Genomic DNA, 15,149 nt, shown 5'->3' with positions numbered 1-15,149 from the left:
CTGTGTTGTGATTAAGGTGATGTCCCTCATACAGCCAAACCCTGTCTCTGCTCGGTGTTGTAGGAAGTGATGCTGGTTCCACTGTTCGCCTCACTGCAATTTGCTTTGGATGAGACCAAATACCTTAAGAAAAACCTTACGAGAATAAAGTGTAACGCCGAAATTTAAAAGGAGGTTTTTGGTAGTGTTGCAGGGTCACGCATGATCACAACATTTTGCCTACCTCACTTTATTTCACTCACTCCTGCTTCATTCACTCTTTTTTTCACTCACTATTGTATTCCTCCTCCCTTCAGCTTGGCTGGGAAAATCCACACTAATCAAATTGATCAAATCAAATTTACATTATTTGCCGTTTTGCACAGTTAAGTGCAGGACTCCCCTCTTCCTCCTCCTCAGTCTTGTTTACAGTATACACTGTAAGCTGTACATATGGTCTTTTAACCAGTGTAATTTTAGGCCATATCTGAATTAAATCTATCTATCCTTGTTTCACCTTCCCCCTCCTTGCTAAAGCTAATCTAATAATATAGGGCTGACTGTCTGTCTTGCTGACTAGTGTGATTCTTAGCTCTCTCTTGTCCCTTCATCTGTCCTGGTTAAGTGTATTATTTTAACATCAATAAATAAGTATAGCATTAATTTTACTATAAACTATTGTAAATAAGACAAACTATTGCTGAGAAACAAAGATTGTGGATGCACTTGTGAGAATGTGGCAATATCTACTTGATGTCATAGGTAATCACAACACCACAATTTCTACTTAATATGTGGACTCTCAGCTTAAAAAAAAAAAAAAAAAAAAAAAAAAAACATCAGGTTTTTCCTTGTGCTTAGATGTTTCTAACAGCCAATAGAGCGAGTTTCTCACATTTTTCCTGTTGTTGGATTTTGTCTGCTCTGCTCTGGGTACGTTAGATTTCTGCTTTGGATGAGGTAGTCGTGTCAGGAAGTTGGCATGCAGTCCACTATCTTTGTTTTTATCCGCTATTTTTGGTAGTAACTTCTTTTGCAACAGGAAGCAACAGGGTTTATGGGAAATACGGTTTTAATTTTGAGAACCACCAGCAATAAAAACACTACTTGTGTTACATCGAGGCTACCAATCATCTCGACCGTGTTTTCATTTATACCAATATATCACAGTTGATTTGACCGCCATGTACTGATGTTAAAATACTACACAAAGCACGTTTAAACTAATAACATAAGATGTTAAGTGTGTTTTGTTGATTTTAACCCGTATCTCAACCAGTTCTAACCCTCGATCCATCCAACCCTCCACGACTCTATCCCCCCAGCTCCCCCTCCCCTCTTCAGGTTACTATTTCAATATGATTTTCTCTCTCTCTTTCTGTCTTGCTGACCCATGGAATTCAGAGCTCTTTTTTTTGGATTAAATCCATATGTCATCCAGCATCCTCTCTCTTCCCATCCCTCCCTCTGCCTCCCCTCAGGTTAATGTATTAACTGAGCTCTCTCTCACTCTGTCTTGCTGACCAGCGTGATTCTGAGCGCTATTTGGACTGTGTTGAGGAGCTCTACTATACAGCAAGATCTAACCTGGTAGTACTCTCTCTCTCTCTCTCTCTCCCCCTCTCCCTCTCTCTTTTTCTCTCTCTCTTTCTCTCTACCTGTCTGTCTTTCTGTCTTTCACTCTTTTCCAGTCTGTCTCACTCTTTGTCTCTTCTTTCAGCCGTATCCATCAATTTGTCTTTGTATGAGCACCTCTCCAACGTAACACCGCCCCACTTCTCTCCATATATACGTGTCTCTTGTTCTCTCTTTCCTTGCCTTCACTGGTTTTCCACCATGCTAATGCTTTTGGCTGTTTGATGTCAACTTGTTTGTTGGTTATTTTCTTTCTTTCATTCTTCTTTTTTTTTTTTTTTTTTTACAGTTGTTGGGTATATATATTTATATCACTCCTCCACCCTTGACAGTCGCATCACTGAATGGTGTTGTTTCATGGTTATTAGATCTCCTGTTGTTTCACTGTTGTTGTTGTTGTTGTTGTTGTTTTCAGGTCTGTGTACAATATATATCACACTACCAAGCTTTTGGCAGGCAGAGGACAGGGATAGGGATAAATGGGATAGGAGAACTGAGATAGAAATACAGGTTGAAGGAGATCCATAAGCTGCTGAATCAGACACCAACACAGAAAATGTCAGATGTGCACATGAGCAAACACACACACACACAAACACAATTGCCTATACATAAACATGTCAGCAGCAGCTATTACATACATAGTGTGTACACTCACATTTACAAATGCACACCGACCTTTTCTTAATGTTGGCCGTCCTGTGCCAGATGAACGTTGATTTTTCTGTTGATTTGATGTATCCCTCATGTTTCTCTTTACAGAAAGCTCTACTGTGCTGTTGTTGTTCTTTATGTCATCCTAACCTCTTACATAGTTGACCAAAGTTATGAGGCTTGTGTTTGTGTGTGTATTTCAATTTCTGGAGTTTTTGTTTAGACATGTGTGCTTGCTCTTGCACAGGTCTTCATCCGTTATCTCCATAAAAATGTTTATGTGGCCTAATGCTGCATTCACATTGTGGTGGCATGTGGTAGCTAGTAAAGCGCATGTTCATTCATTCCAATAGAGAATCACAGTAAACTCCCTCCACGCTGATGTAAGGTGACGCCTTGCATGCCTGCATATGAAACAATTTATGGAACATTTTCCTTATTTTGTCCAATAAATTAAATGTTGAAAAGATATAGACATTTTGTCTACTCTCTGCTCTTCTTGTATCTCCACTTTTCTGCATTGAAGATAATGCAACAAATTGGCGAGAGCTTTGTACCTCTAACTGTCTATTTTGTTGTGTGGAGAAAAAAAGCAGAGAATTTATCCAGCTGAATTGCTCAGTTCACTCCCTTCTGCTAAAATTGCTTGGTTTCCTATTTGTGTATATTGGGAATCATACCTAATAATGTCTCACAAATCAAATCTGTAAGCCCTTTTGGATTTTCAGAAAATATTGAAAATGAGTCATTGTGGTTGCTGCAATACAATTTTTATTGTATCAGCACACATGTAATAGTCAAACAAATTGTTTGTCAGTATCACAACGGAGACAAGAAAGCCCTGTGGATGATTACCACGCTGTGATTCCAGCCTGTTTCCCCCCCTTTTTTTAGGCCACAGTGTGAACGCAGCATGAATCCAATCTATGCGCATAAATTCAGGCATACGCTTTGTGTATACCGTCTGTGTTCACATGTGTTTTGGTGGACAATACAATCAAGTTGTTAAGTTAACATGGTATTATGATTCTCCCAGGCTGCTTAAATCATGATCTTGGCTGCTGTAGCCGTAGCCCTGCCTGTAATTTGGCACTTTAGTGCGGTCTAAGTTGTCGCCAAGACCTTCAGCTCTGTGGAGAAATCAAGCACATAGCACCTTTTTTTAAATGAACCAGGTATGACGTATTATGTAACAGTAATTATATAATTTGTCTGTTTTTTTAGGACTTGCAGTTGGAATATGGTCACGATTCACCAAGTCTACTGGGAGGAAACAAGTAAGTTTCCCTCTGTTCCCTCTACCTGCTTCAGTCTCACTCTTTTTTCCTCTATTGCTTTCTCTCTCTCTATTATTTTCTCTCCCTTTTCTCTATCTTTTTCTCTCCAGAGCTTATACAGTAGTTTGTCACCATATGTCTTCTCTCCTCCTCCCCTCCTGTCCGCTAGACTTGCAAGTGTTTTAGTTTTTGTTTATTAACCCTCCAGTATGTGGGGGTGGAGAACCGACAGAGTGAGAGTGTGCGAGAGAGAGAGAGAGAGAGAGAGGACTCCTGCTGTAGGTTTGATGATTTATTCATAATGGAGCTGCAGTGTGAAGATGCTCTGTAAGCTTTGGGTGTGTGGGTGTGCGGGAGAAAGAGGAGAGAGATAGGTGAAATGTGCTGTGTAAGCAGAAGGCTCAGGTTCAGATCGGGGCAGCAGAATGTCCTCCACACTCTGTCAAGGACTATCAGGGTTTCTCAAGTGTGTAGCTTTTCAATCACAATGAATAGATTGCCTGCTGTATCAGTGTCTCTCAGGGAGGTAATATCTTGTCGTTTCTCAGGATGTGAGTCTGTTTTTTGGGTGCATACAACTTCATTTACTTCTGTTAGCTGCTGCTTTTTAGGGCTCCAGTTCCCTGGTTAGTCTGCTTTGAGCTCTCCATGAGTGTTTTCTTTCTCTTTCTCTGTCATTCATCCCCTCTGTCCTCCTCCCTCTCCCTCGTTCTCTCTACTCGTCCATCAAACAGGAGTCTTCTCAAATCTGTGGAGGAGGAGCTTCAGCAGAGGTGAGTCAGGCCCCTCCCGCTTTTTGAGCCACACCCGGGGGCCCTCTTGATTCGCTGGCGCTCTAACCACGCCCACCCATCCGCCAGTCATGGTTAACGGCAGGACTAATCCAGCCAATCACGCGTGACTAACGCTGGTGTAATGGCTGTAGGTGGACACGCTGTTCTCGGCGGTTTGGAGTCTGCTGAGTTTTATTTGACTCATTCAGCCGCTTAATGCTTCAATATCATCAGGATAAGGCTGTGCTTCATAGGAGCTTCCTGCAAAGCATGGCTTGCACACACACACACACACATACACACACGCACACACACACACACACATATATCCACATGTGCGCACGCACACAGATGCCGATGCCCACATTTTGTTTAGCCAAAGCTGCAAATAGGTGTCCTTAGCAATTCTGAGAAATTACTTATTTATCCCATTGATGTAATGATGATCACTATTACTTTGCTTTGCTATTTTGCTTGAAAAGAGCTGAAATGACATCTCTGTTTAGTAAATTCTGTGGCCCGCATAGCAGTCTAGCTGATGAAAAGATTAAGTGTGTATAAAGTTGTCTTGTAAACATATCCACTATCCGACACTAGTGGCTAAATTAGACATTTATTTGTTTAACTCTAAGCAAATTAATCCTCCATATAATACAATGTTAAAGTAAGATTGAACAGCTGGGTTGCAGAGTCACCTGCACATTATATGAGTCCACCTGGTGGTGAAATCTCCTCATTAGTTGCTCCAGGCTCCCCTGGGCTGCTAATCCACAGTACTGTATGTGTGTCTCTACATTCGCCTACATAGAAACAGCTCCCAAAATAACACTTTAAGCACACAAGCAAAGTGCATTGTACCAATTTAAAAATGAGGGCTACCCATTCACATTTTTTGAGTAAATTAAATAGCGATAATTTTTCTATTTGAATTGGAAAGTAGATCTGGCAGGTAGCTTCTGCAGGTAAGAAGAAATGACCTGATAGTACTTTATAAATAACTGTAATTACATGAAAATAAATGAGTACCAGGACATGTTGTTTTTTATATTGGCATAATCCACTTTATTCATGTTCTTTCGTGTGCTTTTTGGGAGACGTTTTGCTAGGGAAGTGAATGGAGAGACACAAAAACAGTTTTCTGCATTAGCAGCCCAGGGGAGCACAGGGCAACTAATCAGGATATTTCACCACCACATGGACTCGTATAACGCCGAGGTAACTATAGTTACATGCTACAAACGTTCAATTTGGCTAAATGTTAACAAGTTAGTACTTGAAAATCTATTTTCATGTTACCCTCATTATAGTAATCTACATCTGCATTGTTGATGTAGTTTCTCTTTTGGGTTAAAGTTTCCCCCTTTGTTGCCACTATTGGTAGACAGAGGTAACAGCAGGGGAGAGAGTGTGGTCTTTTTCCACACTGTGAGGTTATTTAAAACCTGCGCACTCCCATTTCAAAAGTCTGAGGCCGAAAGGTGATAGGTCAAACCCATGGTATGTTAGTCAACAACAAAATAAACCTCATTGAACCCAAATTACATTACAAATCACACATTTACATGGAGTGAAAGGTCCTGCTAGCTTAGACTCCACACACAAATTGTAGCCTAGCAATTGCCCATAAGTATATATTCACTTTTAATTGAGTCACCCCAGTCAATGGATTTTTTCAAAGATCGATTAAAGGTTTCTCCGATTACAAAGTTGCTGTTGTCCAACATTGAGTTACATCTGAAGTGACTGAATTGGAAGTGAATCCTCAACACTACTGTTTATGCATCTGTGTAGATCTGTGAGGACAGGTGAGTCTGGCAAGGTGGATAAAACTTGTCAGCGCCATGTGGACCAACCCTTTAAAACTGACCCCTCTGGAGTTGGGAGCTCTTCTGCATGAAAGTAATCATTTCCAGGCCGTCTAATTGAGCAGTTCTGATTGACAACCGGTTAAAACCACGTTGCAGCATTCTGTTGACTGAACTTTGAAAAGATTTTTGACTGTTGAACAAAAAGCGTATCCGCACCCTTACCCTGCAGTCACACTGTGAGCAACTGGCTTGACGCTGATGTGTAGTTCTTTTCTGGGTAACTGTGGACAGGACCAGAGGCTCTGTTGCATCTATGTGGTAGCCTGCAGCTCCAAGTTTTAAACGGGCAAATCATAAATTTGTCTCTGTTCTGCCTTTCATTACGCTACTGGGGTTAGGATTAGTAAAAACAGGAAAAATGTTCAATACCCAAGATTATTTTAAAGCTTACTATTGACCCCAATGATGGGTCCAACAATTGTTTTTGAGCTGTTCATTCCTGTCATCTTGTAAATAAAAGCTCTGGAGAACTAGGAAACTTTGAGTGGCTTTAATTAACTTCTTGCACATGTTGCAGTTGCCAGTTATTGGTTATCTTAAAACAAAATGACAAAAGTAGGGGAACAAGGAAGTGTTTAGATGTGAATGGTTATCGACTGGAGACCATGGAGATTTCAGCAGAGTGTTAAGTTTCCGTGGTTACTCAGCTCTGTAGGGACTGGGTGGACTGTCGTTGTCTTGTTAACGTTGTTGCTCACAGTGTGAACGTGCGGTCGAACATTTTTCGCATGAATCCGTCCGGTCCTTTCAGATCTACCCACATGTGTAAGAGGAACAGGGGTTAGAGGTAGTTTGTGGACCAAGCTTCACTCAGCTCTCCCCCTTTCCTCCCTCATCCTCCTCCTCCTCTTCCTCCTCCTCCTATTGTCATCTCCTGTCTCCTTCCCTCACTTCCTTTCTCTCCTCCATCCTTCCCTCTTATCCCTTACCCACCTCAATCCAACCCCCTTCTCGTTTCATCCCTCCTCCTCCTATCTTCACCTCCTCTCCCAGGGGCCATGTGGCACACTTAGGGGATGATGAGGATGAGGATGATGATGGTGCTGATGATGATGAAACTCACACTCAGTAAGTTCTCCACTAGCCTTGGAGCTAGAAGCCCAGCTGTCCCTCCCTACCTCCCTCCCTCCCTCCCCAATCTCTCTTTTTCTCGCCTCTCCCTCTCCCCTCTCCTCGCGGCGAGGGCAGGAGGAGTAGGATGAGGAGGAGGAAAAGGAGGAAGGCTTTCTGTATTCGCCACAGTTTCATCCACGCATTTCTATGCAGCACACCGCGCCATCATGCCACATACGCCGCTTGTGTTTGTGTGTGTATTCACAGCCTGTGTGTGTGTGTGTGTGTGTGTGTGTGTGTATGTGTATGTGTGTTTTCCATGCTGGGATTGTCTTGTGTGACGTGTAAAAGCCACTAACAGTAACCCCTAACCCTAACAACAGACAGAGGCTGTTACAAGAACAGCTCGCTAACAGTCCGGCCATTTCTGCTTTTTATTCTCCGATAGTACATTGTCAAAACAGATTGAGCAGAAATGGAAATGAGGCAATAATGTTCAAGGTTTGGACTCACATCTACTACATTAAAAGTGTGAATTGCACATTTAAACCTAACTAGATATCAAATTATGGTATATCATTTTTTGTGTTACTTGTATAGGATTTGAAGCTAGTTCTTGTTTCATGAAAAGCAATATCTGGGTTCAGTGCTTAGGTAACTGTTCTCCATGACCTTGTTGTCTTATTTTCTGTTGTCTTGTTGTGTGCTCCACTTGCGCCGCCATCTGTGTGCTTCCTTTTTTTGTGTATGTGTGTGTGTGTGTGTGTGTGTGTGTGTGTGCGTGCACGCATGTGTTGGTGCGTGCATGCACTGCCTTCTTCTGTTTGCTTCTATAAGGCTGCACATTTGGCACCAAGCCTTGTGTGAAAGCCAAATGTCTGCAGCTGACAGAGGCCTTCTCCTTAGACAGGGATTTTCAAGCAAAGTCAGTGACGCCTCAGTAGTTTATATTTTTGGCTTTTGCTGACAGCCTTATGCAGAACACATTGCATTATGTTTGCCAACATTAAGATAAGCTTTGTTCCCCTACATAGTCAACATTGCATGTAACCAATTTCAGGGCACAGTGGTGTCACAGTCTCATCACTAAAACTAGAGCCCAGTCTTTCCTAATAGAAGCTGGTGTTTTTATAGTTAACATTGTGTAATTGCAAACTTTAGTTATAGGAAGTAAAAACATTGTCATTAGTGCTTTAAAGCTGCAATCTGCAGTTTGTGCTTGGGTGAATCCTCTTGGGAATGCCAGACAAACTACAGAAATATACAATATGCCCCAAACTGAAAATAACCCTGCTAGCTAGCATGCTGACATTAACTAGGCCATTATGGCATCAGAGGTTAACTTCCTACTGTACAGGGTGTCTGCAGGCCCTTAAAATGTCTTATAAATCTCAAACCCAATTTTATAAATATTAGTCCTCAAAAGTCTTGAAATAGTGTTAACCAAAGCTTAACACTTTCTTAATTTCAATACATTTTTCTGATTTCATTTATGTAGCTTTCTTTCTTTCTTTCTTTCTTTCTTTAGTTCTATTATAGAACTAAATATTTTGACTTTTATACTGCCCTCATCATGGCCTGCTACACTTAGCTGGTGGGAAAATGGGTGTTCTTCTCCTTCTTCTTTACACTTATCTGTCATACTTAACCAGCAGAGAGAAATCTGAGAAAACCTTTTTAATATATGTAATCTAGTTATCTAATTAGATTATATCTAACCTGGTTTATAACTTGTGATATTCCTGCCTATAACTGACCTCAGCACTGAACCAGTTGTATATAATTTACCTTTATACTTAACTGAAATGCTCATTTGTATAAAAATAACAACTTTGGTTTAAATGCTTTAAAAAAAGCATTGAATACCTGTAGACATGCCGGTGTAGCGAGAGCGTAGTGCGTTCTTTGTCACCACAGAAGCCTCTTGAGTTTTTCCATTTGATGAATGTTCAAGTTCAAGTTTATTTAGAGCCCTAAATCACAGTCTACAGTCTCAAAGGGCTTCACAGTTTACAACAGACGGAACACCACTGACTTGAACCCTCATAGCGGTCAAGAAAACACTCCTCAAAAAAAACACACAGATAATAGGGAGAAGGGGAAGAAACGCTTACCCAGTTGTGACCCAGTTATGCACATGTTCCTGTTGGCATGCACTGCTTCTTAATTGTAGGTGAACGATCGGTAGATTCAAAGTGTGACAGTACAGGTCACCACTAATGTTAAATTTTCAGATGGTTTTCAGGTGGTTATTAATAGTCATCCTCACATTATCTGTCTTCAGTCTAGCTACACGCTCTGTCTCCATGTGTGTCTTGCCCCCTCCCTACTGATACTCTCCTGTAGACGGTGATGGTGCACCTCACCCAACCACCCTGTCCAGCACAGTGTTATCAAATCACAGGCAGTGTTCATGAATCTGTCGCAGATTGTAGTTTTATAAATCCCTCTTAGGTTTTCATCTGTGCAACTTTTTGGGGGCTAAAGCCACTTGTCTATTCATTATCATTTAGTGGCCATTGTAACCATTTTCATTGTTCTTTTGTGTACATTTTGATTCAATTCCAGCCTGTATATATATTTTTTTGTACACTAATTGATCTTTTGTTTGTCAGCCCTCAACAAGTGGCTCTGTAAATTCACACTCCATAAGGCTGTATGTATGAAGCCTCTGAGAATAAAAGTGCTCATATGGAGTCAGAAGGCAATCTTAAGTGCTGAACTGACTTAAACCAACAAAAGCCTCCTTGAGTCCCACAGTTTATTTAGAAATCTGTAAGCACTCTGATGGATATTAGAAATGCAAATGACACGTATTAGTCGTTACTTTTTTGCATAAGTTTTTCATTTAATAAACAAAGAGCGGTATAAACAAGTATAATTTGGACCTGGTGTTGCTTGTGAGGTGCTGGGATTTGCATCAGTGTTTCCAACAGACGTTTTTGGTGTACTTCCAGCAGTACTGCCTCTCATCATATGACCTTAATGATCCAGTATCAGCACTACCATTCTCAGAGACTTTACACAAGGCCCCTTTTATAATGTCTTTATGGTCAGTAATGTTCCAGTTACCACTTTGTGCTTAGTAGTTAGCCTTTTGGTGTAGATAGCTCATGTCTGTCGCTGTGTCGGGCTATGGTTACACCTTGTGGTTTCACTGCGTCTTTAAATCCCTGATCACCTTATAACATATAAAGTGACAGATCTGTATGCACAACAGTACCCACATCTGCATTTGATCTTCAAAACCAGACTTGGAAGTGGTGAGGCATGCTGTGTGATCATAATTCTTCTAGTCTGGATTGAATCCAGCTGTAATCCACCAAGGAGCGATTTAAAGAGATGAAGAAGAAGAGAAAGGGGAAAGTAATGTGGACACATTTTGATATACACACAGCCACAGGAGGCATGTAAATGGCATTGCCAGACCACTTCATATCATAAAGTCAGTGCAGAAATTTGCTTAGAAATGACAAAGGAAGCCATAGCCTGAGAGGTGACACTCTGACAAATGTTTACATTGTTTTCTGTTACAGTTTTTTTTTTAATATTGGTCATTGTGTGTTTTGTAATGAGAGCTTGAATTGTCCTGATAATCAAAGCCTCAACTGCTCTGTCTTCTCACTCTTCAGCAAATCAAGCACCATCATGAGGCCTAAAGTCCCGCCTCCACTTCCTCCCAAGGTATGAACAACCAGTGGCATCTGGTAGCTCACAGCTTGTTTGGTTGGTTGTGGATCAGTTCATGTTTCAGTTTCTGATATATTTATATTGTGAGCACGGCTGCATTGCATTCGAATTGGATTTTTCAATTGAAAATGTAGGAAAAATGGAAGCTGCTGCAAAATAGTGGCTTGATTCTTAATTTCATCAAAGCTTGATTTATATAACATTTTCACTGCAGAAGTCTTGACGTGCTCCTCTGTATTTTACTCCAGCCCAAGTCCATCTGCTCGCCTCACCAACAAGAACAGCAGCAGCAAAAACAAGACGATAGCCAATCACACAGCGAGGATGATGGCGGAGGGGGAGGGACCATCAAGCGCTGTCCAGTCCCAGAGACGCCCAGCCCTGCTAAGCCCACCAATGTCCCCCCGCGACCTCCGCCCCCAAGGCTGCCCCCCCACCGCCGCAGTAGCCTAGGTAACGAGAGCATGCAGGGTGCGGACGCCGAAATCTCTGGCCCGGGGGATGATGGGAGCTTTAGGCATTTCTGGGAGTGGCTCCACACGCCTCACACAGAGGAGGAGCTGGAGGAGGCGTGGGAGGTGCTGAAGGAGGTGAAGGAGGAGCAGGAAAAAGAGGAGGAAGAGAGTAAGCGCAGCCGATTGGTAGATCGGTAGCCTCCCCAGACCCTGTCGTCTCCTTCGATTGGTTGTCTGGTCCCCCATCAGTCAGTGCTTGTAGAGTCTGATTGGTTGATTTGTTTCATGAGTTGATAGTAGCGCTCGTGATCAGTTGTTTTTCAACAAAATTTTAGTTCCTTCCATCCATCAGCTCCTGCTCAGTATGATTGTTTGTCTTTTGAGTCAGTTCTTTTTGTTTTGTTTTGTTTTGTTTTGTTTAGTTTTGTTTTGTTTTTTTGTGGAGTCTGATTGGTTGTCTAATTCCATCAATCAGCAGCTAGTTGCCACCACTCACCCCGCTTCTTAGGAGGAAGAAGGAAGAGGAGAAAACACTGTCCTGTTCTGATCCAAATTAAATGACGAACATGTGATGTAGTGCACACCTTCATTTTGTTCTTTTATTTAGTTTTTGACACAGCCCCCATTCAGTTCTAATATTATATTTCACGTTTACTTTGTTTTTATATTTCACGTCAAAGTGTTAGTTCAGCTTCTTAACCATGTAGTGGTATTTGCTCCTGGAGTGGAATAGATCCTTTTCAGTTTAACCCATCAACTCTTTCCCTGTCATGAGAACAAACCATTCACCGGGATTTCTGCGTCTGTTTGGGATTCATTATTGACGCTCCCTTTGCAACTCTCTTCAAAATGGTGTTGTTTGGGGGGCCAGGTATAATTCAGTCATGTTGCAGTCCCGGTACAGTGTTTTCTTCTTGTGACAGCAAAGGATCTGACAGGTCAAACTTGGAGAATCAAGTACACTCGTATGGGAGAAAACTTACCACTGTATGGTTAAGAACCCAAACTGTTATTTTAAACCGCACTGTGCAAAATGGGCACAGTGTAGACTCAACCTTTAAATTTCATGCATATTTCTTGTTTTTAGTGAGTTGAGTCGAAAGGGTCCTCACCTCAATTTGTACTTAGTGCACCTTTAATCACATCCCTGGAGGAGTGCACTTCTCTAGCTTGTGGCAGGCAAGATATTCCAGACTCGCACTTAACAGTACATTCATATCATGAGTGACGAAGCTACAAGGAATAAGCCATTTCAAGTGAGTCAGCAACACACATGACGCATTGCGCTGTGTGACAGCCAGCAACAATGACACGGCAACAAATGAAAATGAGCTGATTTAACTGCCTATACACTCCACTGATCGATGAAATGTCAGCGTGTCACAGTTGTGAAAGTTGCCCATTTTGTAGCTTTGTCACTTGAATGTACCACAAGTGTGAGTTGCTAACTCATTCAGAGCAGGAAACTGTTCCTGTCCATTGGCCAAAAGTGGTTGGAAAATACCAAAACTTTGCTTTCACTCGGTGTTTAACCAGCCAAATCGTTTTGGGGGGTAGAATAGGGCATCCAAATGAAGGTTGATCACCTGCCAGAGTTTGTGACAGGTGTGTGGTGGTAATTGCCACCCGGCTCCCAACTGTGACTATATTTGATCCTCGGTATTCTTCCTGCAAGCCTGCTCCCACCCTCCCTCCTTCCCTCTGTGCTCCCAGTAGTTTGTATGGTGGTGTTATTGTTAATGTTACACTCTGCTCTGTCTCTCCTTGTTCATGCTAACTGAAACCAGCACTTTTATCTATGTGATTGTCATTGTGAGTGCACCTGTAGTGTGTGCTTTAGTTGACTCGAGTGATCCTGTTAACTCATCGAGTCTGCTGAGTACACACACCCATACATGCACAAAAAGATACATTCTCACTCTCTCATGCCTGTCTTTGCCACTCCCTCACCTTATTTCTCTCACTTTGCCCGCCACACATGCACGCACTGAGGTACATCACTGTTGTTGCAGGAAATGGGCTGAACTCCCCGCACAATGGGGAGAGGGACAGTCCAGCAGACCGGCAGTCCACCATGCCCCCTAGTGTCCCCATACGGAAAGACAGAAAGGACATTCCGGTAAGCATGTTGGAAAACTGGTGGGTAGGGTAGTGTAATTTAATTTTTTTTTTCACACTTGATGCTTCTCAGTTGCTTTTCTGTGCTTTGGTTCTCACTGTTTCCCATTCTAAACACTGTTATGACATTGAAATAGTGACCTACAGTCACACAGTTTCACATGTAGAAAGTTAGAAAATTCATTGTGTGTCTTTACTAAATCAGAGGGTGCTTTTGCTCAGGTGAACTTTTAGCGATACTGTTTGAAGAGCCAACTGCTCTATTTATATGTAGTATCCATATATATAACCATGATAAAGTCTAATCCAGTGCTGATTTACTCTAACTGTTCGGTTGTGTTTATGTTTGTCTTTCTCCCTGTGTGTCTTTCTTCGGTTCAGAAGCCAATCAGCAACGGCCTCCCACCTACACCTAAAGTCCATGTAAGTCACAATCTCTCACTGCTTCTCTTTAGATAACGTTTGTTTTATTTAAGTAGAGATCATTGCTTTTTAATCTCTGTATTATGGACCAAACTCTTAACCAGTTAACTAACTGAGTAATGTTACAGTTCATCATTGTTGGCAATGAGGTTAATCTGTGTCTGACACCCTCCTGTTCTCAGATGGGGGCGTGTTTCTCCAAGGTTTTCAACGGCTGCCCCCTGAAGATCCACTGTGCCACTTCCTGGATCAACCCCGACACCAGAGGTAACCAATAGCAAGCCAGATACAGTGTGAAACGTCACATTGCTGGGCGATTAATCTGTCATTCATGACTTCCTGGATTAACACCTAACAGGACAAGTACCCAGTGGGATAATGGATAGATTACAGTGTGTGGAATGGTTGTTTAAACATTGGATATAATATTTTGGTGTGTTATCATAACTTTTCAGAATGACCTATTGTGAATTGCTGATATATTGTCTGTCTCTTTTTGCATGTGCGTGTTTCAGACCAGTATTTGATATTTGGAGCTGAGGAGGGGATCTACACACTAAACCTTAATGAACTGCATGAGACCTCAATGGAACAGGTGAGGTTGCAAATCATTTATTATAATAAAAATGATAATGATAATGGCAATAATAATGACAATAATAACATTTATATAGCCCTTTCCAAAAAGCAAAAAGGTGGAATCCAATAAAATGACAACAAAATAAACTAAAAATGAAACACATAAAAGTATTTTAAAAGAATAAAAAAATAAAATAAAGCAGGGATGCATGATATTGGAGTTTTTGCCGATATCTGATATGCAGATATTTTCCAACTCATTTGGTCAGTTCTTATACCGATACCAATATATGCACATATGTTTTTTTCCACTTAATTGCAGAGAACATCAGGTCTCCCCTGCAGTGAAATTAACATTTTAGTACAGCTACTCTTATTGTGAAGGCCCACTGGCAGAGGCAGACATAAAATGCAATACTTTTCAACATGTACACATTCCACTGGGCAAAATAAGAAACCTACTTCAACTTTGCCATAAAACACTACAACATGCCATCGTTATTTTTATATAATATATTCTTACAAACAAAACTGAAATCATCCTACTGAAACTGATCTATTTCACATATCAGCAGAAATCTTCATTTTGGGCTGATACTGATATTTCATTTCTAAAGCCGATATCGTCCAATACTGATGTCATGG

At 41.4% G+C, this 15,149-nt stretch overlaps 1 protein-coding gene across 7 annotated transcripts in view; it reads left to right on the top strand.

Moving 5' to 3' along the window:
- The window catches only part of LOC115372224 (mitogen-activated protein kinase kinase kinase kinase 3-like), a 56,010-nt gene that overhangs the window by 28,948 nt on the left and 11,913 nt on the right, over window positions 1-15,149 (top strand). For 2 of the 7 annotated variants that reach the window (XM_030069928.1, XM_030069926.1), the window contains exons 15-23: window positions 3,493-3,545; window positions 4,280-4,318; window positions 7,180-7,254; window positions 10,872-10,923; window positions 11,178-11,382; window positions 13,397-13,503; window positions 13,884-13,925; window positions 14,108-14,192; window positions 14,441-14,520. In XM_030069928.1, coding sequence (XP_029925788.1) covers window positions 3,493-3,545; window positions 4,280-4,318; window positions 7,180-7,254; window positions 10,872-10,923; window positions 11,178-11,382; window positions 13,397-13,503; window positions 13,884-13,925; window positions 14,108-14,192; window positions 14,441-14,520 — 738 coding nt within the window. Of the gene's footprint in view, window positions 1-3,492; window positions 3,546-4,279; window positions 4,319-7,179; window positions 7,255-10,871; window positions 10,924-11,177; window positions 11,554-13,396; window positions 13,504-13,883; window positions 13,926-14,107; window positions 14,193-14,440; window positions 14,521-15,149 lie in introns of all 7 variants that reach the window. The other 5 variants (XM_030069923.1, XM_030069922.1, XM_030069927.1 and 2 more) reach the window with 4 other exon arrangements.

This window comes from Myripristis murdjan, chromosome 15, assembly GCF_902150065.1.
Source record: "Myripristis murdjan chromosome 15, fMyrMur1.1, whole genome shotgun sequence".
Taxonomy (NCBI): domain Eukaryota; kingdom Metazoa; phylum Chordata; class Actinopteri; order Holocentriformes; family Holocentridae; genus Myripristis; species Myripristis murdjan.
This window is presented reverse-complemented; position numbering and strand designations above follow the sequence as displayed.